This window comes from Hypanus sabinus, chromosome 22, assembly GCF_030144855.1.
Source record: "Hypanus sabinus isolate sHypSab1 chromosome 22, sHypSab1.hap1, whole genome shotgun sequence".
NCBI classification, from domain to species: domain Eukaryota; kingdom Metazoa; phylum Chordata; class Chondrichthyes; order Myliobatiformes; family Dasyatidae; genus Hypanus; species Hypanus sabinus.
Genome location: NC_082727.1, coordinates 34,023,273 through 34,048,204, shown reverse-complemented (window position 1 = coordinate 34,048,204; position 24,932 = coordinate 34,023,273). Strand labels below are relative to the sequence as shown.

General features: G+C 41.7%; 1 protein-coding gene across 2 annotated transcripts in view; it reads left to right on the top strand.

The window, feature by feature from the left end:
- prkg1b (protein kinase cGMP-dependent 1b) overlaps positions 1 to 24,932 on the top strand; it is a 730,867-nt gene that overhangs the window by 179,456 nt on the left and 526,479 nt on the right. For both annotated transcript variants that reach the window (XM_059947430.1, XM_059947429.1), the window contains exon 3: positions 952 to 1,065. In XM_059947430.1, the coding sequence (XP_059803413.1) occupies positions 952 to 1,065 (114 nt within the window). The remainder of the gene's footprint in view (positions 1 to 951; positions 1,066 to 24,932) is intronic.

Genomic DNA, 24,932 nt, shown 5'->3' with positions numbered 1-24,932 from the left:
ATACCGTAAACAACCCGAGATTAATTTTCTTGCAGGCGTTCATAGTAAATTCAAGAATCAAGAATAATAGAATCAATGAAAGACCACACCCAATGGGATGGACAAACAACCAATATGCATAAGACAACAAATTCTGCAAATACAAAAAGAGTAATAATAATAAAATAAACAAAAAATATTGAGAACTTGAGGTGAAGAGTCGTTGAAAGTGTGTCTATAGGTTGTAAGAACAGTTTAGTGATGGGTTGAGTGAAGTTAAGTGACGAACCTTTTGGTTAAGGGGTGGTAACTGTTCCTGAATGTAGTGTGGGTCCTGAGGCTCCTGTACCTTCTTCTTGATGACTGCAGTGAGGAGACTGCATGGCCTGGGTAGTGGAGGTATCTGAAAATAGATGCTGCTTTCCTGCAACTGTGCTCTATGTAGGTGTGCTCAATGGTGGGGAGGGAATTACCCGTGATGGACTGAGCTGCACCCACTATTTCTTTGTAGGCTTTTCTGTTCAAGGGCATTGGTGTTTCCATACTATGCAGTGATGCAACCAAGCAATACACTCTCCAATACATATCTGTAGAAATTCATTAAAGTTTTAGATGACATGCCAAATCTTCAAAAACTTCTAAGAATGTAGAGGTGCTGGAAAAAAAAGTCTCATCCATGTCCAGTCTAGTTAGGCCTTAAGCAGTGCACACAGAATGCTGGGGAGCTCAGCAGGCCAGGAAGCAGCTATGGAAAAGAGTAAACAATCGATATTTCAGGCCAAGATCCTTCATCAGGACTAGTTAGATAGGCAATTAGCTCTCGGAGGTTTTATAATACATTTTCCCAAGTTCAGAATGGTGGTAGAAAATTAAGAAGCTTACATTAGCATCTGATGTTATTTCAACAGAGATACTTGAACCATACTGATCTAAGCAGGAAATAAATGTGTTTGTTTGATGTCTTTCTTTTAGAGGGTAAAGTTGAAGTGACGAAGGAAGGAGTTAAGCTGTGCACCATGGGACCTGGCAAGGTGTTTGGTGAGCTGGCCATCCTGTACAACTGCACCAGGACTGCAACAGTGAAAAGTAAGTTTCTTTTTGACGCAGAATGTCTTGCAATGTGATCACAATATAATTATAATTGTGTGGCTTTGTTCATTTTTCCTGTGGCCCAGGAAAACCAAGTGATGTGTTTTGCAGTCTGAATCTAATAGTATTTTCCTTGTGTCACTAAAATTGAATAGACCACATTTTATATGGAAAATGTTAAAATTAATATCCTGTACAAAAATTATAATTCTGATTAATTCACTTCCTGATGCTTGTTTAGGAGGGGAGTGGTCATCTTCTCTGTCATTAAAATCAAACAATACGTTGTTGCCCAAGGTGTGAGTTAGAACAATTATTTACAGCAATAAACAAATATAAGCAAACTGTGTGGTAAGGAGAGTGGAAGGTGTATTCCTAGAAAACTGTTTGTACTACAACTTTCTGTAATGGGAACCAGGCCACATGTGCAGTTATCAAGAAAACATGTATAAAGAAATAAATCATGTGGTTATTTATTTACTTTTTTCATGTAACTTCCCTGAGAGTGAATTTTATTCTTCAACTCAAGTTTTTGGTTAGTGATTTATGAAAACTAAGGGAAAATTTCCATTAGCTGGTCAGACACAATGCGGAGTTATCTGTCTTGTCATAAGAGTTTTCAAAATAAGGTAATCCTTAAAAAAGATCTTCAGTAGAATTTTAATTTACCTTTACCTTTGCTGAAAAGTGTACAGGTCTTGAGTAATACATGGAAGGGCCATCATCAGTTTGCATCATAATTGGGGAAAAATATTTTGCAGGATTAAGGATGAATAATTTATGCACTCTCAATGCACACATACAGATACAGACCAACAGCAGTAAAAACAGACAAACGTGTACATTCCTGTCACTTTCTTGTACTCTATATTTTTGTCATCACTTTACCACTGTATTTATACCTACATATGATGCAGTCCGGTCAATATCAGTGTCTACTATTAAGTGTCTATAGGTAATGTTGCCCTGAAGAGCACAGCTATCAGGCTAGGCTCCTGTAAAAAGATGAGTTAATTTCCATGGCCTGATTCTTGCCGTAAACAATTCCTCCAAAGAAGAACTCATAATTGTAGTGAATAAAAATATTTCTGCAGAAAGGTTATTGAAGAACTCTTCAGGGAGTGAACTGACCTTAGCTGGACTTCTTTGTCTTCTTGCAGCGCTGGCCATTAAAAAAACCAGCTAACTATTTATCTGTCATCACACATTCTTCTTATGCTTCTGTGTGACAATGTACCTCTGGATAGCTCTTCCCCACTAGTTTGCACTTGCTGCTCCATCAGTTTCCTTGACCCTACATGCTTCTTTGCACCCATCCCTCCAGCTCCATTGCTTAGAGCACCCATTTCTGAGCTGCTGGGGAAAAGCAAATGATACTACTTTTTGATAGGATCATCATCTTCACCCTGCTTGTTGTGTATGTCAGAGGCCCTTGAAATCCAGAACAAAAAGGGCAGGATGGATTTGCAAGGGCAGATATAAATTACTTCTCTTTTCGTAAACATTCCAGCCAACTAACTTGTGGGTACTTCTACAATAATGGGGTATTGTGACCTAGTAGGATATTCATTCCCCTTGCTTATTGCTGCAATTAATGATTTAAACTTAACCTCTTTATCAGTTTGATCAGTTAATCAATTGGTCAATCATATTTCATAACTAGCTGGAATTGAAATAAGCAGACATGCAGAGGTACATAAGGGCAGGATTAGACGATGAGGAACAAATTTAACACACGTGCATCTTTCATGTTTGGCTCCTTCTGTTATTCTACCAATTTAAGAATGAACAGGTCAATGGAATGTCAGAGCAACATGCAATTTCCCCATCCTTAATGTAAAGGTATGTTTCACACTCATAACTTGCCACCTGTAGAGATGAGAATGCATTTCTATTTTGTCATCACTGAATAAGGAGTGGTAACCAAGTGGTATGACTGGAGAAAGGTTGAATGTTTAATGGTCACTCAGCCTCTGTCTTGCTGCCTGCATCAAAATACCCGCAGCAGTTAGCAGGCTTCTGACCTGATTTCTCATTTCATTTTTCAATCTTTTTTATTGATTTCCAAATAAAGAATATACAAATCGGAAGAGGAGTTTAACAAGTAGATAATATAAAAGACATATAAACAGCAATAGTAACAACAAAAAGTATATAATATCAAAATCAAATAAGTAAAATATTATGCTGTTATATATACAATGGTCAAGAAAACTACAACTCCTCATAACAATCATAAAAAAAATTGGAAATTTTATTGATAAGGGGAAAAAAACCCACTAACTAAACTGAAACAAAAAACAAAAAGAAAAGAAAGGAAAAAAAAGAAAGAAAAGGAAAGATTGGTCAGTCCAATTGAGGATAAAATTAGAAAAAACAGCGAGAGAGAGAAAAAAAAAACACATGCAGTCATTTCCGAACCTTCATGGATAAGGATGAACATCCATATCTATAACTTTAGATAATATTCCAAACGCATCCCTCCAAAAGTTATTTAAACTTACACATGACCAAAACATATGAGTCAGAGTAGCCATTTCTGCATTGTATCTGTCACAAATAAGGCTTATATTCGGATAAATATGCGCCAATTTATCTTTGGACTTATGGGCCCTATGTACTATCTTAAAATGAATTAAGATATGGCGAGCGCAGATAGATGAATTATTGACTAAATAATAAATTTTACTCCGTTGATTATCTGAAAGTGAATGTTGAAGTTCTACTTCCCAGCTATGTTGAACCCTATCATTAGGTGACATGCGAGCATTCATTAACTGTTTATAAATGATAGCTATTAATCGTTTTTGAGAAGGTTTAAACTGAAAAATAACATAAACCAAATTTGAAGATCAGGCCATGGGGTAATTCGGTAAAAAATCACGTAGGAAATTCCTAACCTGTAAATACCTGAAAAAATGTGTATTAGAGATATGATATTTATCCATTAACTGTGAAAAAGACATTAAACAGTCTTGTAAAAAAGCTAAAAAAGCTTTTGTTCCCTTAATTTTCCATGTTAAAAAAGCCTTATCCAAAGTTGATGGTTTAAAAAAGAAATTAAATAAATATTACTAGAAAGTAAAAAATCATTTAATTCAAAAAACCTACGAAATTGAAACCAAATTTTTAAAGTATGTTTATCAATAGGGTTAAGAGCTTGTCTACCTATTCTGGAGAGCGAAAACGGAAGAGGAGCTCCTAATAAAGAAGCTGACAAAAACCCCATTACTGAATTTTCCTCCACCTGTAACCATGAAGGGCGATCTTGGTCGTCTATATCATAAATCCGAAAAGTAATATAATGAATATTAATTGCCCAATAATAAAATCTAAAGTTTGGTAAAGCCAGTCCTCCTTTTTTTGATTTTTGAAATAAAAGTTTATTCATTCTAGAGCTTTTATTATTCCAAACATATAAAATCAAAGAATCTATTTTATCAAAAAATGCTTTTGGAACAAAAGAGGGAACTGCTTGAAATGTATATAAAAATATCGGAATAACCATTTTATAGCATTTATTCGACCTATCAATGGCGTCGACATAGGTGACCATTTAGAAAGTGCCTATTGAGTATATTCAACTAAAGGGAAGAAATAATACCTGTATAGATCTTTAAAATTTTTTGTAATTTTGATACCAAGGTAAGTAAAATGTTTTTTGGCAATATTAAAAGGTATTTGGTCATAATAATTAGAATAATTATTAATAGTAAATAATCCACTTTTATGTAAATTAAGTTTATATCCAGAAAAAGTACCAAATTCCATAAATATAGATAACATAAAAGGAATAGATTTCTTAGGATTTGAAATGTAAACTAATAAATCAACTAATAATAATAAGCTATCTCCTCTTGTTTACATAATGTTTCATACGAAACCTTATGTAATATATCCCCTCTCCTAATACCCTGCACAGAATTAGAATCCCTAAGAACAATAGCAAGTGGTTCTAAAGCCAAATTAAATAATAAAGGACTAAGGGGATAACCCTGACGGGTACCTCTATATAATCTAAAGTAAGGAGACTTTTGATTATTAGTTAAAACCGCAGCTACCGGGGCATGATAAATCGATTTAATCCAGGAAATAAATCCCGGACCAAAATTGAACCTCTTCAAAACCTGGAATAGATAAGGCCACTCCACCCTATCAAAGGCTTTCTCTGCATCCAAAGATACAATACATTCTGATTCTTTGGTTGAGGGGGAATAAATGATATTTAATAATCTTCAAATATTAAAATGTGAATACCTATTTTTAATGTCCTGTTTGATCGCTTGAGATAACATTAGGCAAGATAGTCTCAAGCCTATTTGCTAGAATCTTAGAGAGAATTTTAAAATCTACATTCTGTGAAGAAATAGGTCTATAGGATACACATTCTAGTGGGTCTTTTCTTTTTTTTTGGAATCAATGAAATTAGTGCTTCATAAAAAGTTTTAGGAAGGTTCCCAGAGGATGTAGAGTCGGTAAGCATTTGATGAAGATGTGGTATAAGCATTTCATGAAAGGTCTTGTAAAATTCTACCGTATAACCATCAGGTCCCAGAGCTTTACCTAATTACGTAGAGGATATAGCCTTGGTTATCTCCTCTTGTTTAATAGGTGCATCTAACATATCGGCATCTTGAATCGAAATTTGGTATATGTTTAACCTTTGCAAAAATTTATTCATAGTCATAGTACTATCAGAGAATTCAGATTTATAAAGATTAGAATAAAAGTCCAACCTGATTTCTAAAGTATTGATAAATTGAATTGTAGTCCTTGGCCTTTTCTGTTTTGCTGCTCTGTGAAGCAGAGTGTAGTGTGTGACAGTCTCTATGATTCATGGGTGTGGATTAAGTGTGTATGTAATCAATGGTTCAGGCAGTTTTTTTCAAGGTTGACCTGCAACACAATAAACATCTCCAACTGTGAATGTTGTAAATTCTGCCTGGGCAGATCAGCAAGTGATCCATTGGATGTGAAGAGCCGGCAAGCTACAGACCAGCGTCAGTGGTTACGCATGACCTCAAATAAGGCTTCCTTCCCTCTTGCTTTCGGTAGTAACCCTGGCTGATGTTGATCAGTACAGTTTGTGTGCAAAACTTACAACTGCCCATATTAGCAGTCCTCCATAATCTCTAATGTTATGAAACAGAAAAAATATAAACACAATGGCATTTAGACTTCTGCTGATGCAGTGCCAGTGTCACTGCAAATCATAGTTTGTCAGGTCTCATTCAGATTCATATGTTTATTTTGCCAAAAAATTCTCACTTAGTGAGGCTTCTACTAAATGCTATTACACACATTGTATTGCCTTTGAACCTTGTCAGTAGAAGATAAAGCATTTAAATCCATTGTCTAAAACAGAAAATCATTTTAACGCTCAGCTTGAAATTATTATTTTAGCATTTATAGTATACAAGGCTTAGAATATTTACATTTCAGCTTTTTGGAGTTTGTACTATTGTCCAAGTCAATTACAAATGCAAATGCCCTTGCATTAATTTTAGCGCAAACCAATGAAGTTGTTGCATTGCATTGTTTGTTTCAAGTATAGAAATTGTGTTCTCAGTGCAAATTTGCATAATATACTCTTAGTTTATAGAGAATCAGTGTTGGCGTGTGGCCAAGTGGTTAAGGTGTTTGTCTGGTGATCTGAAGGTCGCTAGTTCGAGCCTTGGCTGAGGCTGCTTGTGTGTTCTTGAGCAAGGCACTTAACCACACATTGCTCTATGACGACACCAGTGCCAAACTGTATGGGTCCTAATTCCCTTCCCTTGGACAGCATCAGTGGCATGGAGAGGGGAGACTTGCAGCTTGGGCAACTGCCGATCTTCCATTAAAAAAAAACCTTGCCCAGGCTTGTGCCCTGGAAACTTTCCAAGGGGCAAATCCATGGTCTATCGAGACTAACAGAGGCCTACACACATAGGGAATCAACAATTTGGTTTCAATATAAATCTTTAGATTATTAATAATGACGAGAAAGAAGAACTGTCATTATTCCTGATGTCAGGATTTTTCAAAGCAATTCTCATCCCAGAATTTTCCATGGAAGAGTAATCATTCAAACCTTTGTCTTCTTTCTTTGTGGACAGTCCTTAGGGATGGATGGATGATGAGTTTCTTAAAACCTGGATTTATGGGTTCTGGAGTGGCTAATGAGATCAACGTGAGTGCTCCTTCTAGTTGTGTAAGGTGTCAGTTCCATCAGTAAGGTGGCTTTATTGAGTTAAAAACAAGGTGCCAGACTTTACTGGGAAAAAGAAAGCAAGTCCACTATAACTGCACGGTGAACAGAAGAGCAGCTACAATCGAAGGGTTGTCTGGGAGATGCAAATCTTCAACCCTCACTGGCCAGCTTTTACCACACTGCTAGAAAAACAAAGAATGCTAGAAATTCTCAGCAAGTCAGGCAGCATGACTGGAGAGAGAAAAAAACAAATTAGCACTTCAGGTCAATAATTCCTTTCCTGAACTGGGAAAGTAAGGAATCAGAATCAGTTTTAGTATCACTGGTGTATGTCATGAAGTTTGTTGTTTTGTAGCAGTAGTACATTGCAATACATAAAAATAAAAACAATAAATTACAATAAGAAATATGTGTCTGTGTACACACAGTATAAAAAAAATAAATTTAAAAAGTAGTGAAAAGGAGAGGCAAAATAGAATAACAACACACGCAAAATGCTGGAGGAACTCAGCAGGTCAGGGAGCATCTATGGAAAAGAATGTAGTCAACATTTTCGGCTGAGACACCTCATCTGGAAAAATAATATAGTCCATTCAGAAACCTGATGTTCAAGGGGAAGAAACTGCCCCTGAAACATTGAGTGAGTGTCTTCAGACTTCTGTACCTCCTCCTTGATGGTAACAATGAAAAGAGGGCATGTCCTGGGTGATGGGGATCCTCAGTAATGGATACTGCCTTTGCAAGGCATTGCTTTTTGAAGGTGGCCTGTTTGCTGGGGGGGGGGGGGTTGTTACAGCCTATGGTGAAGCAGGCTGAGCATACTTTTAAGTTGCAGCGGTGGGTGGGGGCTGTTTGGGAGGGTGGATATATAAAGGGATATATAAGGGGAATGCAGAGACCAAGATTATCTAGGTAACAAATTAGCATCAGGCTTATAATCACTGTTCTATATAATGTGAAATTTGTTGTTTTGCAGCAGCAGTATTTATAGTCCTTTATGGTCTTTTTCCAGTGATAAGGAACTCAATAGGCTTGAACAGAAAAAGACAAATAATATTCACTGAATAAAGTCGGAACTCGTACTAAACAGCTGTATCAACTCTGGCAAACTCCAATCTACTGCCACCAGACTCAGTTCCTTTACCCTGCACTGCTCACTTCCACCCCTTACCCAAGATCCACACACCAGACTCTCAGGGTAGGCCTATTGTCTCTGCCTGCCCCGTCCCATGAATCTTGTGTCTTCATACCTTGATTCCATTCTGTCCCCTCTGGTTCAGGCCTTTCCCACCTGCATCTGCACACTTCTCATGCTCAGTAACTTCCAAGTCCCTGGCTCCGACCACCTCATTTTCACCATGGATGTTCAGATCCCCTACACTTCTATCCCCCATCAAGAAAGCCTCAAAGCTCTCTGTTTCTTTATTAACAAAAGAAGCAACCAATTCCCTTCCATCACCACCCTCCTACACCTGGCAGAACTAATCCTCACCCTCAAATATTTTTCCTTTGGCTCCTCCCACTTTCTCCAGACTCGAGGGGTAGCCACGGGCACCCACATGGACCCCAGATATGCCTTCCTCTTTGTTGGCTATGTAGAACAGACCATGTTCAAGGCCTTCCCCCGTTAATGCCTCCCCAACTCTTCCTGTGCTAAATTGACGACTCCATTGGTGCTGCTTCATGCCCCCACGCTGAGCTCGTCAGTTTTATCAACTTAGCCTCCAACTTCCACCCTGCCCTTAAAATCACTTGGTCCATTTCTGACACCTCCCTCCCCTTTCTCTATCTTTCTGTCCCCATTTCTGAAGGCAAACTGTCGACCAAAATCTTTTATAAACCTACGTATTCCCATGGTTATCTTGACTAAACCACTTCCCACCCTATCTCCTGTAAAAAAAAGTATTCCTTTTTCTCAGTTCCTTGATCTCTGCTGTATCTAATCCCAGGATGTGACCCTCTGTTCCAAAATATCAGAGGTGTCCTCCTTTTTCAAAGAATGAAGTTTCCCTTCCTCCAGTACTGATGCTGCCCTCACCCCCATCTCCTCTACATCCGAGCTCACCCCACCCTCCATTGCCTTTACAGTGACAGAATTCCTCTTGCCTTTATCTACCACCCTATGAGCGTCCATATCCAACACATCACCCTCTGCAACCTCTGCCATCTCCAAAGGGATCCTGCCACCAAACATATCTTCACCTCCCCACCCCACCACCGCTTTCCGCAGGGATCGTGTTCTCTGTGATTTCCCTTGTCCATTCGTCCCTCCCTTTAATCCCCCTCCTGGCACCCATCCCAGCATGTGTAGCCAAGCGCTACACCTGCCCATTCACCTTCTCCCTTACCTCCATTTAGGGCCCCAAAAAGTCCTAACAGGTGAGCCAGCACCTCACCTGCAGATCTGCTGGGGTTGCCTGTTGTGCCCGGAGCTCCTAATGTGGCCTCCTCTACATTGGTGAGACCTGTCGTAAATTGGGGGACTGCTTCGTCGAGCCCATCCGCTCCATCCATCAAAAGTGGAATTTCTCCATGGCTAAATATTTTAATTCTGATTCCCATTCCTGTTCCAACATGTTGATCCATGGCCTCCTCTTGTGCCAAGATAAGGCCACCCTCAGCGTGGAGAAGCAATACCTTATATTCCGTCTGGGTAGCCTCCAACCTGATGGCATGAATATCAATTTCCCCTTCCAGTATTTTCCCTCCCCCTCCCCTGTTCTTCTACTTCCCACTCTGGCCTTTTACCTCTTCTCACCTGCCAATCAATTCCCACTGCCCCCCCCCCTTCCATTTCACCTATGGTCCACACTCCTCTCCTATCAAATACCTTCCTGTCCAGCCCTTTACCTTTCTCACTCACTTGGCTTCACCAATCACCTTCTAGCTAGTCTTCTTCCCCTCCTCCCATCTTTTTATTCTGGCATCTTCTCCTTTCCATTTCAGGCTTGAAGAAGGGTCTCTGCCTGAAATGTTTACTGTTTGTTCATTCCACAGATGATGCCTGACCTGCTGAGTTCCTCCAGCATCTTGTGTGTGTTGCAAAGTATTCTTTAACAATTTAGTAATTCTTAACCAATTTTCAAGGCACCACAGAGAGGAATGCAACTTAAAGCATATGTTTATCTTTCGTAGATGAGGTAACTTGCTACAAAAGTTTTAAAATGTAAAGTAAAACTGTTGTTCTTTTGTGTCTTCTCTTTTATCTTTCTTAATGCTGCTTATTATCTCTTTGTTTCTTTTTAGCTAATTTTGTTTCTCCACCATCTATTGTTTCCATCTTCATTGCTGAATCTCAGTGATCATTGGTGAAGTTTTGTTTTCCTTGTTGTTTCATTGGGTCCTGGATTGTACCTCTGCCACATCATAATCACTCAACAGTTTAGAATGAACAGAGAAGATCTGCAGATGCTGGAAATCCAAAGCAACACACACAAAATGCTGGAGGAAATCAGCTGGTCAGAACACATCCATGGAAGGGAGTAAACGGTCAGTGTCTTGGGCTGAGACCCTTCATCATCAGTTTAGAATGAAGTATTCTTTGGGTCTAACTGATCCACTATGCCTCAGAATCTCAGCTCTAGTTTGGAGCAATTGTTTTGGATCGTGAATTTGTCTCTGAGCTGGTTAGAATATTGTCCTACCTATAGTCATTAAGTATAATCAATTCAGGAACTGCTGGGAGATGGGCAATCTGCACTGGCAAGTATTACAACTGTCAACTAATAAGTCATAACAAATTGAACAATACTGCAGATGCAAGCTATAATTTCAAAAGCTTTTGGCAGCTCTACAAAGCCTTGCAGGTAATGCATGTAGGTCATGCAGTCAGCTTTTTCCAATCTTTGGCATGCCAGATTCTTTGTCAGGAAGCACAGGATGTCACTGGAAAATTAAATCTGCATTGCAGTGGTTATGATCTGATTTATACAACAATGGAGTAAGCCACATTTGGCATGTGGCTGTACCCTGCTGAGTAATCACGCGTCTGCTCAGTGTGCATGGCCCATCTAGGTCTAATTCATCAAACAATGTTGGTTGGGTTATTGACAGCATCTTGGCAGTGGTTATTTTTCTACTTTTGTTGTACCTTGCATAATTTCTCTTCATATTTCATAGTTGAACAGTTCTATTCGTTCAGCGAGACTTTTATGTAGTTGTTACAGTTGCTGCTGATTTTCAAGTTGTAGCTCAGAAAATCCAAGGGTAGAAGGTAAGCAACTGTTGGAACCTCCAATTCAAACCAAATGTAGATATGATCAGAAAGTGACAGCCCAGGGAGAGTTATTTTTTGATGTAGTCCTGCATCTTAACACTTGTTATCCGTTGAGTGTGTTCTGTTTTAAATATGTAACAGCCCTCCTGAGACAATTATTTGAAAGACTGGACTGTAGGGAAAACAAGGTGTCTTTTTGTAGCATTGTGACTTTTAAAATCTACTCTGACACTTCAGAACTGAAGTGTCAGAGTAGATACCCCAACGCTAATGCCAAGTTATTCTGGTCTTTGGAATCTGATCAGAGTGATGATCGCAGACCCAGTATCCTGTACAACTTCATTATAAACTGGAGAGCAAACATGTGAAAGGTATTGATAAGGATTTAGGAGTTACACTCCTAGAGGAAGTGAGGGAGAGACTTAGAAGAAGTGATGAAAATGAAATTGATGGGATTGAAAGCTAGTTGTAGTAATGGCTACTTTCTGGCACTGTCCGTTGTTTTGTCTCCAAGCCACATCTGGAAAGTCTGTTTTCTTAGTGATTTGAAGATAAGGTTCCATGCTATCAGTGTGATTCCATTAATCCCACAAGTCCTCCTCTTGCACATCCAGATCTTCTAGTAAATTATCCATTAGTGTGTCAGGGAAGTGGGGTACACACTCTGTGTCTGTCCTGCCAACCATAATACTCAGCCACACCAATTGTCCCACTTCCAGGATCTGGGAGATACCACTTAAAGAATTTCAAAGGTAGTTGACATTGCACACAGGAATGTTCATGCTTGGCACTTCTGAAGTTAATAGAGGAATGAGGGGAATGGGGAAGGATTAATGAAGGAATGAGGGAAAAGGGAAAGGGTGTTTCTGATGGTGGGGGAAATCTAAGACCAGAGGATAGCCTCAGAATAGAAGGATGTCCATTTGCAATGGTGATGAGGAGGATTTTCTGCAGCCAAAGAGTGGTGAATCTGTGGAATCTGTCACCACAGGGTGCTGTGGAAGCCAAGTCATTGGGTATATTTAAGGCAGAGGTTGATAGATTCTTGATTAGTCAGGGCATGAAGGAATACGGGGAGATGGAGGTTGGGGGTGAGAGGGAAATGGATTAGCCATGATGAAATAGTGGAGCAGACTCAAGGGGCAAGATGGCTTAATTCTGCTCCTATATCTTATGGCCTGAAAGTCTTGGTGCTAAAGGTGTGGGAATCGGAACAGTTAGACACAAGACCACATACTCACTTTTCTCATTCTTTATGAAACTGGTGTAGGACTAATAGAAAACACTAGTTTGGCCCTTGGTTTTTGCTCAAGGTACAACCTCTCGGCCCAGTCACCAGAGGCACAAAGTGACACAGTAGCAGAGTAGTTAAACCACAAAGTGTTAGATAGATTTTCATGATTAAAATATTTCATGTAATTAATGTGGAATATTTATTTATGTATTTAACTATTCTGCATTGAGTAAGCCTCCTGGCCTTTCAAGCAATGTTGGATGGGGGGTGGGGCAGGGATGCTACTGCAAAGGATTGAAAGAAGCTCCAGGAAGCCAAAAAGTTAGTCAGCTCCATCTTGGGTACTAACCCCCGTAGCAACTAAAACATCTTTAAGGAGCAGTGCCTCAGAAGGGCAATGTCTATTATTAAGGACCTCCATCACCCAGGGCATGCCCTCTTCTCATTGTTGCTGTGAGGAAGGAGATACAGAAGTCTGAAGGTACACAGTCAGCAATTCAGAGACAACCTCTTCCCCTCTGCCATATGATTCCCAAATGGACATTGAACCCAGGAACACTACCTCACTCTTTAAAATATATATATTCTGTTTTTGCACTATTTTTAATCTATTCAATATATATATATGTGTGTGTGTGTGTGTGTATATATATATATATTTAATCTATTCAATATACATATATATATATATACTTACTTATTTGTTTCTATATTATCAAGTCTAGCATTGAACTACTGCTGCTAAGTTAACAAATTTCATGACACGTGACAATAAACCGATTCTGATTCTCAGCCACTCCTGATGACCCTGATTCAACCCTGACCTAACCAAGGTATAATTTACTTACCCGATACATCTTTGGACTGTGGAGGAAACTGGAGCACCGGGTGAAAACCCAGACATTCTATAGGGAGGACACATTGAGCATGATGGGACTGAATTCTGAACTCTGACATGCCGAGCTCTATTAGCATCGTGGTAACCATCATGCTCACCGTGGCGCTCAGAGAAGAAAAAAAATGGTGAATGAATAAATGCAATTTAGTATTGCATTTTCTACCCCTACCCACATGTTGTGTGGAGCTTTCAGTGACCCCCTTTGTACTTTAAAAATAGAGCAAAGGGTTAAAACAATTTGTAATGAGACAGTGTATAAAAGCTTCCTTGCCACAGTTTCACCAACACAATTATTCTTGTTTGTGAGTGTAAATGTTCATCCGGTTGAAACCAATTATTTTTTTTATCCATGCTGATTTGTTTCTGTAAAGTCATTTGAATGTTTTGTTCTTATCATTTGAAACCTTCATTTATTGAATGGAAGTTCTTTAATTTTAATTGCTTCTGCACAATTTATATTAGCATATTTTTGTTGTTAAGTTGCAAGGTTTTGGTAGGTTGCACGAGGTGTCAGAATATTTAATTTAGTGTATTCACATGGTAATGACATTGGCATCTTCTGTGTTGATGCCAATTACCTGGTTACCTCAGGTGTTTGGATGTCATCTGCTTGTGACTTGGAATGAAACAGAGGCAATTTTCCCAGCTGACTGGAAAAAAATGAGCAGTTGAGGTTATTCAGTCCTTCTTTCCAAAGCTTGGTTTGTAGATTAGAATAAACTGAATGCCTGAAACACACTCGTATATTGTGAGATCCAGACACCTCAGTGCTTTGGTTAATAAAGTTTTTCCCCCCCCCAACTAATTCTTGCATCTATTATCTCTGAATCAGTGCTCCTGATTATTGATTTATCCATGTAGCAAGCAGGATTTTAAATTCTCCAGCTAACTATCTAACTATTGCAGTGCTTTACCTTCACAGAAATGTTGTTTATTTTGAAGATAAATAGTAGTAGCAGCTCATGTTTTTCCTTGATTGATTGATTGCATTAATAATATTTATTTGCCAGTCACTTGTGAGTTTCAGTACTTCTGATACTCTGTACCCACTTTGATGAATCAGAATCAGGTTTATTATCATTGGCATGTGATGTGAAATTTGCTAACGTAGCAGCAGCAGTTCAATGCAATACATAATATAGAAAAAAATAAATAATATATATTTTAAAAGTGACATAATGTTCACGGGTTCAATGTCCATTTAGGAATCAGATGGCAGAGGGGAAGAAGCTGTTCCTGAATTGCTGAGTGTGTGCCTTCAGGCTCCTGTACCTCCTACCTGAGGGTAACAGTGAGAGAAGGGCATGCCCTGGGTGCTGGAGATCCTTAATAATGAACACTGCCTTTCTGAGACATTGCTTCTTGAAGATGTCCTGGGTGCTTTGTAGGCTTATACCCAAGATGGTGCCGACTAAATTTACAACCTTCTGCAGCTTCTTTTCGTCCTGTGCAGTAGCCCCTCCATACCAGACAGTGATGCAGTCTGTCAGAATGCTCTCTACAGTACATCTGTAAAAGTTTTTGAATGTTTTTGTTGACATACCAAATCTTTTCAAACTCCTGATGAAGTATAGTCACTGTGTTGCCTTCTTTATAACTGCATCGATATTTTGGACCAAGTCAGATCCTCAAAGATCTTGACACCCTGGGATTTGAAACTGTTCACTCGCTCCACTTCCGATCCCTCTAAGCGAATTGGTATGTGTTCCTTTGTCTTACCCTTCCTGAAGTCCACAGTCAGCTCTTTCATCTTACTGACGTTGAGTGCCAGGTTGTTTCTGCAGCACCATTCCACTAGTTGGCATATCTCACTCCTGTATGCCCTCTCATCACCACCTGAGATTCTACCAACAATGATTGTATCGTCAGCAAATTTATAGGTGGTATTTGAGCTATGCCTAGTCACACAATCATGGGTATAGAGAGAGTAGAGCAGGCAGCTAAGCACACACCCCGAGATGCATCAGGGTCGATCGTCAGCGAGGAGGAGTTGCTACCACCAATCTGCACAGATCGCTGTCTTGCAGTTAGGAAGTCAAGGGTCCAATTGCAGAGGAAGTTTCTGTAACTTCTCAATCAGGATTCATCAGGATGCAATAAATTCATAAATTTATATATTTCTACAGCAAGATTTCTATCATTTATAGTGCTATCAGTTTACAAAATGCTAAATCTGTTCCATAGCACGTTTAAAATAAAATCTAATTATCATTGTTTGCCAGTACTTTCTTTTAACTGTTTCTTGTGCCTGTTTGTATACCTGGCCAATAAAGCTTTTCAGCTTCTCATAGCAGACAGTTTGTAGATCTGATGAAAAGCTCTTCGATTACCTCTTTCTGTAGATGATGTTTAGCTTGCTGAATATTTCCAGCTCTCTGCAATTTCATATTGAATTTCCAGCGTCTGCAGTTTAAAAAAAAATCACTTTATAGATCTTGGCTTTTGACCTGTGAAGCAAGTTTGAGGGGTTGAATGGATGGATCCAGTTCTGCAGTTGGTTACTTAACAAGAACCCGCCCCGCAGAATGATGGTTTTTGATCCATGACATTAAAAATACACTTAAATAACTAAGTTTCATAAGGAACCACCATCAACACATTTCTGGCATTTCATATACAGTATGGCTTTTTAATGTTTCTACCACTTATTAGTAATTAGATATTTAAGATGAGAGAAAAACTGCAAAATCAGCATATTTATAATAAAAAATGTAAATCTCTTTTTTCAGTCCACTCTAATCATAATGAAATGGTGTTTACCTAAGTTGAAGATTGAATGTTTCATTTGTGTGTAGCTAGTTCTTAATATTCTGCAAATGATGCAAGCCTGCAAGCAGCTTTTGAAAGTGTTTCTATTGGTGTAACCATTCTAATGTTGACTAAATATAGATCTAAACTCTGATGTAGGGATGCCATTAGATTCTTTGATTTTTCTGTATGAGGAGATAAAAGGCCATTTCAACAGCAGGTACTGAAAGATTACAGCCATTGCCATTTTATCTTCTGTAGCCAAGTTTTAATGATGTGAGATGAATTGATGAAACCTGCGGTGAATTTATTGTATTAAAAAGGGATTTTCTTTTCTGGAGTTATTTAAATGGAGCAAGGTAGTAATGACTTGGAATGGCTCAGTGGCAGAGCATCACTACGATCACAGACCCAATATAATTAGCTGACTGTTGAAAACAGCCTTTATATCTGAGATCCAAATCTTTTGTGCAACAGACCAGGCATTGCACTTTTTCCTAGCAATCTGGACTGCCTGCTGAGCCCTTGAGGTTTTATGTTGGATTCAAGTGACAGTGGAGGAAGAGATTGGGATTGGGAAGACCAGCAATTGTTGTATGATGCGATGATGGGACGAGATCACAGTTGATGAAAATGTTGGGTACATGGGACCAGTGTGGAGGATGGAGAAGGAATTTTGGGAGAAGTAATCTTGCAACTCGCTTGGAAGGAAATGTGGAAGAAAAACAGAAGGACTGCTGGTATCTCTGGACATGGATCATTAAAGGGATATGGGTACTCGGACTGGAACATCAGTGGACATCTTGGAGGGAGTTAGTGCTAGTGCTCCTCAGATTAGAATTGGGGGAGGTCAGGAATTGGGCAGGTTGGAGTTGATGGAGTTCCCCAGGACACAGATAAGCTTTTAATATATCTTGCAAGTCTGCCATTCTGAAACGTGGCAAATAATAACATGTTTTATCAGAGGTGCCCGATTATGGGCATTTGAGGGCAACATGAATAAATTCTCCTACAGAAGTAGAAACTGCAGGAAAAATTTCATGCTGGGGTTGCAGGAATTGCTCACTTCAGGAAATGTCTTGTCAAAACTTTTGTCAGAATGACTAGGAAATTGTCATAATTGAATTCTATTTTGAATGAAATGGATTTTGAATTGCGTAACACTGCAAATATTCCATTCTGCTGGTGGTGTTCAATTTAAAAGAGAATGGTAGTATTCCTTAAATGACCAGAGAAAATTATCTCCTCGCTGGTTATCTGATAGGTGTCTGAAACCTACAATTTACAGAAATATTCTATTTGTTGTCTGGTTTGTAAACATAAAACAGATGCCGGAGCAGGATAAAGCACAGACTTGGTGCCTGCCTTGGGGGGGGGGGGGAGTATAGTAGGCAGGCATCCTGTTCCCCCAGCCCATGAAGTGTATGTCTCTCTGAACAAGGTAATAAGGAGAAGTTTAGGTTTGCCCTTGGTATCCTCTCTGCTGGATTTAGCAGTTAAGATTCACATAATGATAAAGACCACTTAATGAGATGTTGGATTTGGAAGCTAGCACTAAGGCAGCTTATACTCATTTGCCTTGATCTCAACACCATGTACAGTCGGTAGAAAAGTTAGCTGACCTGTAAGCTGTTATTCTTTATTTCCCGACCATTTGGATCAGTGCTGCTATCCTGAATATTTTGGAGACTGTTATTCGACTCCTGTCAGCAGGAAAGATGGAGCCTTGGCAGGGCAATGGAACTTAAAGCAACAAGAGAATAAAGGAAGAGATTAAGTGAGGAACAACTTTTTCCCGCATAAAGGATGGTGAGTACATGGATCGAACTGCCAGAAGAAGCAGGTACAATTACTGCATTTAAGATATTGGAAAGAGTATATGGAAAGAAAAGGTTTAGAGTAGGGGTTCCCAACCTTTGTTATGCCTTGGACCCTTAACATGAACTGAGGGGTCCATGGACCCCTGGTTTAGAGGGATATGGGCCAACCATAGACAAATGAGAGTAGCTCAGGTAGGGGAATTGGTATGAATGAGTTTTGTCTGAGGGCCAGTTTCTATGCTTTATAACTCGATGACTCTATGGCTAAAACTCAAAAGCCCAGAAATGAATACTGACAACCTGGGTATCTAATGTCAGGTGCTGGGAATGTTACACAAGCATGGTGGTGGACGAACCCAAGTGCAGCACATGGGCGTGGAGACAGAGTCGGAAGGCATTATTGACGTAGTGAGCGTGGAATTGATATCCAGCAGTGATGCTAGACTTAGAACTGGCAGTCCTAAGAACCATGAAACAAGGTTACTCACACCAGAGTCGACCAATGAACTGTCAGCTCCTTGTTGTGATCACAGGGTCTTTATCCTGCATTTTCTGATGGAAAGCAGGCATGTGTAGTTAGTGGAACCTGGGAATGATTGGAAACCAAATGAGGGATTGAGGCCCAATTCCTGAGGTAAATAGCAAGGTGGGGGATTGCCAGAAGGGACCATGACAGGAAAGACCATACAGACCGTACAGAGCCTAGAGGCACACACTCAGAAACAGATTCTTCCCCTCTGCCATCCAATTTCTGAATGGACATTGAACCCACGAACACTACCTCACTACTTTTTTATTTCAGTTTTTATTTTGCACTGTTTATTTTAACTTAACTAATATATAATTCAGTCTTTTCCTCTATATTTATATATCATGCATTTCATTGTCCTACTGTCAAAAAGATAACAAACTTCACAACACATGCCAGTGATGTTAAGCCTGATTGATTCTGATTCTGATGACATTACTCTCATTGCTATTTAGGACACATTAACATGCAACAGGGTGGTATAACTAGAGGAACTGTTGTTTCACAGCTCCAGTGTCCCAGGTTCAGTCCTGACCTTTGGATCTGTCTGTGTGGATTCACTCATTCACCCTTTGAATGTGTGCTTTTCCCCTGGGTACTTCAGTTTCCTCCCAGACGCTGTAAATTGTTCCCTGTAGGAAGGGGAGTGATGGAATCTGAGAGGAGTTGATGTGAATATGGGGAGAATAAAATGGGATTGGTGTAGGATTGGTGTAAGTGGCTCAGTACAAACTAAATGAACTGAGGTGCCAGTTTCCATGTCTTATGACTTGATAATTCTATTTGGAACAATGGAACCAATAATGTTATTCCACTTGCCAAAAATCCATTGCCCAATTTCACCACCAATCCTGCTTACTAGTCCTGGCACTAGTAAACTTGTAATTATTAATGTGTGTCTGATGAAACCCAGCATAGCATCCCAGATCAATGGAGCATTAGAGCAAGATGGGAGAGCCTGGTGAATGGTCTGGAAACAAATTGTTTATTCCTCCCCATTGATGCTGTCTGACCTGCTGAGTTCTTCTAGCATTTTGTAGGCGTAGAGCTTGTTCCAAAGCTTGTATTTTTAAAAAAAAAAGCATTCAGTGTCCTCGGGTCATGTTTAGTGTGGTGGCTTTACATCTAACTTTTCAATAAGGAGGTGGTGGCTTCAAGCTTCATTCTAGAAATCCACACATGCAGCTATTCCAGAGGGGGAGTGTGGCCCTGTCAGAAGTGACATTTTGGACTCTCTACTTTATAAATTGATTATCAGACAAGTCAGAGTGGTATGTTTGAGATGAGCCGGTGACTCTTGCTCTGGTTATCTGGTGACTTAGCTCCCAGTTAAGAAACAAATTACTGAGTGGCAACTTGTCTTCTGTAGACCCTGGACTTCAGTATGTAATGACCTACTTTCAGTTGTTCTGAAGTCATCAAATGCAGCATCTTTTCTTTGTTCTTTTAGTCGTATCAAAGTATGACAGACTTGGACAAAGCGAGCACTTAGTATGCAGTGGGATATGAGCAGTTACTGTGCCGTGGGATGTGATTGACAGCACTGTGTTAGTTGACAAACTTCTGTATCATCCTCTTTGGTTCAGCTGATTCCATCCAGTATGTTCACTGTTATCAAAGAGAAAGCAGTTGAAAGCTTGCTTCAAAAAGGGTTCTTTTGAATCATATACGAAGCAGCGTCGTTCCCAGTTAGTTGGAGACAAACGTGTCTGGGGGTTCAGTAATCCGGAGCATAAAACAAAATGCTTGAAGAGCTGATTGTGTCAGGACGGCTCTGTTGCACCCAAGGTGCGGAGACCTGCAACAGAGAGGACCCTTTGCTCCCACAGTTGCTGCCTAACCTGCTGAATTCCTTTGGCATCTTGCTGTATATATTTCCAGTAAGTAACTCCAGTAGCTTCTCCACTCAAATTTACAGATATATATATCTAATGTGAAAAAGTGGTTTCAGATCGAAGTACAAACCTGTGGACACACTCTCAAGTACTTGGTTTTGATAGATTGGTACTCTCTACTTAATCTCACCCCTCAAGCTGCACAAGGTGGCAGGAGCCTTACAATAAAGGCAGACTTAAAAGAGTGTACTGTAGCGGTGTGCTACACGCAATGCTAAAATAATGACACGGAGTTGGTAAACTGCAGTTAAAGAAGATTTTATTCGAACTTCACAGCCTTGCTTTAAAGCCTCCCTGATCCCGCCCTCCCCGGGCGCGGATGCTGTAGGAGGCACGTACTCACAATCCCCCACAGGCTTTTCCCTTTGTTGGTGAAGCAGACCTGGCGCCCTTTTGGGTCTGGCCTTTGTGCCGGCGCGCTGGCTATTTGTGAGCCGGTTCGAGTGCACTAGGAAGTGGGTTGCCACATAACCCCCCCCCCCCCCCCCCCCCCCCCAGAACCGGCGATACACCCCCCAATGTCCACAGTCTGGGCCGGACCTTGTTTGGGAGGTTGGCCTCTGCGCCGCGGTGCCGGAAACTCAACAAGTTGCGCCAGGTCCACATGGGCCGGCTTGAGTCGGTCCACCGTGAAAACCTCCTCTCTCCCCCCAAAGTCCAGCACGAATGTGGACCCGTTGTTCCTGAGCACTGTAAAAGGCCTCTCGTAGGGCCGTTGCAGCAGTGGCCGATGCCCACCCCTTTGTACAAACACGAACTTACAGTTCTGCAGGTCTTTGGGTACGCAGGTCGGGTTCTGCCCATGCTGCGAAGTGGGTATGGGGGCCAGGTTACCGAGCCTCTCGCATAGTCTGCCCAGGACTGCTGCGGGATCTTCCTCTTGCCCCCTTGGGGCTGGTATGAACTCCCTGGGGACGACCAGGGGTGCGCCGTATACCAACTCAGCCGACGAGGCTTGCAGATCATCTTTGGGCGCCGTGCAGATGCCGAGTAGGACCCAGGGAAGCTTGTCCACCCAGTTAGCTCCTCTCAGGCGGGCCATGAGAACCGACTTTAGGTGATGGTGGAAACGCTCCACCAGGCCGTTCGACTGTGGGTGGTAGGCAGTGGTGTGTTGCAGCTGTGTCCCCAACAGGCTGGCCATAGCTGACCACAGGCTGGAGGTGAACTGGGCGCCTCTGTCGGAGGTAATGTGGGCCGGTACACCAAAACGGGATACCCAGGTGGCGATCAGTGCGCGGGCGCAAGATTCAGAGGTGGTGTCGGTGAGCGGGATCGCCTCTGGCCATCTTGTGAACTGGTCCATGATAGTGAGGAGGTACCGCGCTTTGCGCGACACTGGCAGGGGCCCCACGATATCCACATGAATGTGGTCGAAACGCCGGTGGGTGGGATGGAACTGCTGCAGCAGAGCTTTGGTGTGCCGCTGCACCTTGGCCGTCTGGCAGTGCATGCACGTTTTGGCCTATTCACTGACCTGCTTGCGGAGTCCGTGCCAAATGAACCTGCTGGAGACCATCCGGACAGTTGTCTGGATGGAGGGGTGCGCTAAGTTGTGAATGGAGTTGAAAACGCGTCGCCACCAGGCTGCCGGAACGGCGGGGCGGGGCTGGCTGGTGGCGATGTCACAGAGTAGGGTCCTCTCACCTGGGCCTACAGGGAGGTCCTGGAGCTGCAAACCGGAGACTGCGGTTCTGTAACTCGGGATCTCCTCGTCTGCCTGCTGCGCCTCTGCCAGCGCCTCAAAGTCTACCCCTTGGGAAAGGGCATGAACGGTAGGGCGAGAGAGCGCGTCTGCCAGGACATTGTCCTTACCCAAGGTGTGCCGGACATCTGTCGTGTATTCAGAGATGTAGGACAGATGGCGCTGCTGGCGGGACGACCAGGGATCGGACACCTTCGTGAACATAAAGGTAAGCGGCTTGTGGTCCGTGAACGCGGTGAAGGGCCTACTTTCTAAGAAGTACCTGAAATGCCGGATTGCCAGGTATAGCACCAACAGTTCCTGGTTGAAAGCACTGTATTTGAGCTCGGGTGGCCGCAGGTGTTTGCTGAAAAACGCCAGGGGTTGCCAACGACCCGCGATGAGTTGCTCCAGTACCCCACCGACTGCCGTGTTAGATGCGTCCACTGTGAGGGCGGTAGGGACGTCCATTCTGGGGTGCACTAGCATCGCAGCGTTTGCCAAGGCTTCTTTCTTTTTAATGAAAGCGGTGGCGGACTCCTTGTCCCAGGTAATGTCCTTGCCCTTACCCGACATCAGGGTGAACAGGGGGCGCATGATTCGGGCAGCTGCAGGGAGGAAATGGTGGTAGAAATTGACCATACCTACAAATTCCTGAAGGACTTTGATCATGGTGGGTCGGGGGAAATGGCGGACCGCGTCTACCTTAGCGGGCAGAGGGGTTGCCCCGTCTTCAGTAATCCTGTGGCCCAGGAAGTCGATAGTGTCGAGCCCGAACTGGCAATTGGCTGGGTTGATTGTTAGACCGTACTCACTCAGTCGGGCGTAGAGTTGACGGAGGTGGGACAGATGCTCCTGACGACTGCTGCTGGCTATGAGGATGTCATCCAACTGGATGAATGCGAAGTCCAGGTTGCGTCCCACAGCGTCCATTAACCGCTGGGACGTCTGTGCGGCATTCTTCAGGCTGAACGGCATGCGGTGGAACTCGAAAAGGCCGAACGGGGTGATGAGAGCCGTTTTGGGGATGTCGTCCAGATGCATCCGGATTTGATGGTATACCCGGACGAGGTCTACCTTGGAGAAGATCTGTGTGCTGTGCAGGTTTGCTGCAAAGTCCTTATGAGCAGGGCTTTGAATTCTGTGTACTTGCCGTCCGCTGTGGGAGACTGTATGAACTCCTCAACCTGAGCCGCTGTGTCCTGGTCGAGGGAGCTCACCACATAGTAGTAACGTGTGTCCTCTGAGGTTATCTGCCGAACGTGGAACTGGGCTTCTGCTTGCTGGAACCAGAGGTGAGGTCGCAGCATCCAGAAGCTTGGCAGTTTCAACGAAACTGCATGAACAGATGCGGCGTCGGTCATTTCCGGTCCAAAAATCATTTGGACCGTCGGGGTCACCAATTGTAGCGGTGTGCTACACGCAGTGCTAAAATAACGACACGGAGTCGGTAAACTGCAGTTAAAGAAGATTTTATTCGAACTTCACAGCCTTGCTTTAAAGCCTCCCTGATCCCGCCCTCCCCGGGCGCGGATGCTGTAGGGGGCACGTACTCACAAACCCCCGCAGGCTTTTCCCTTTGTTGGTGAAGCAGACTTGGTGCCCTTTTGGGACTGGCCTTTGTGCCGGCGCGCTGGCTATTTGTGAGCAGGTTCGAGTGCACTAGGAAGTGGGTCGCCACAGTACTGTATTTCAATGGATAGAAAGAGAATGGAGTGGGATTGTGCAAAGAATCTTTCTTTTTGTAGCATCTCAAAGTTTTCTTAAAGCAGTGATTATTTAAAGACATCTTATGGATTTAAAGCAGGGTAAGGGCAATAATGGGTGGATGAAGAGAGGTAAAATTGAGAAAAATGAGACCCCTTCTGCATTATTTGGCTCGGTGGAAAAATCATTGAGACTCTGCACTGATACGAATGGTGAAAACCATTCATTTGTGGCACCAGACCTTCATTTAGATGATTCATTTAATGAATTTATAAATTTAATGTTTTCTTTCCTCCAATTCTTCTGTGTGCCGGACAGTGTTAACAGCAAGGAGGTGTGCAGATCCCTGCCAGTGCTTCCTGATGCCTGCATGTGGTGCCACACAGTTGAGTTTGATTGCCCAGTCAATACTCTGGGAAGTTTCTTTGTGGAAATTACAAGAATGCTGCTGTGCCCTCAACTTCCTTGTGAACTGTGCAACGAATCAACAATGAACACTGAACTTTATTCTGATTGCATTCGTTTGATGGATCATACCCCAGATTTTGTCTTGAACTGGCAGAGATTATGTAGTGCAAGGGAAGTCATATGTTGGATTTCTAATCTATAAACCTCACTGTGGATTTATATTTCTATCTTAATTTTTTGTAGTTGCAAAGCAGAGAAGATGAAGAAACCATTTAACAAATATCAAGCAATTTCAGTTTTCATCTTTTTCTAAAGAAAGTGTTATCTATCCTTCTCTCTGATATCTTTAGAAATAAATACATATTTGCTGCTGTCAGGTAATAATGAAACCTTTTCATCATAAAGAATCTCTTGCAAGGTTTTTTTTGTTCTGCTGTTTCTTGTTTCATCCTTCTGAAATCTGAAACTATCCAAAATGCATTAGCGCGTTCCCTAATTTACAAAATGTATTGTTTGGCGTTAGATCTGTGCTCTC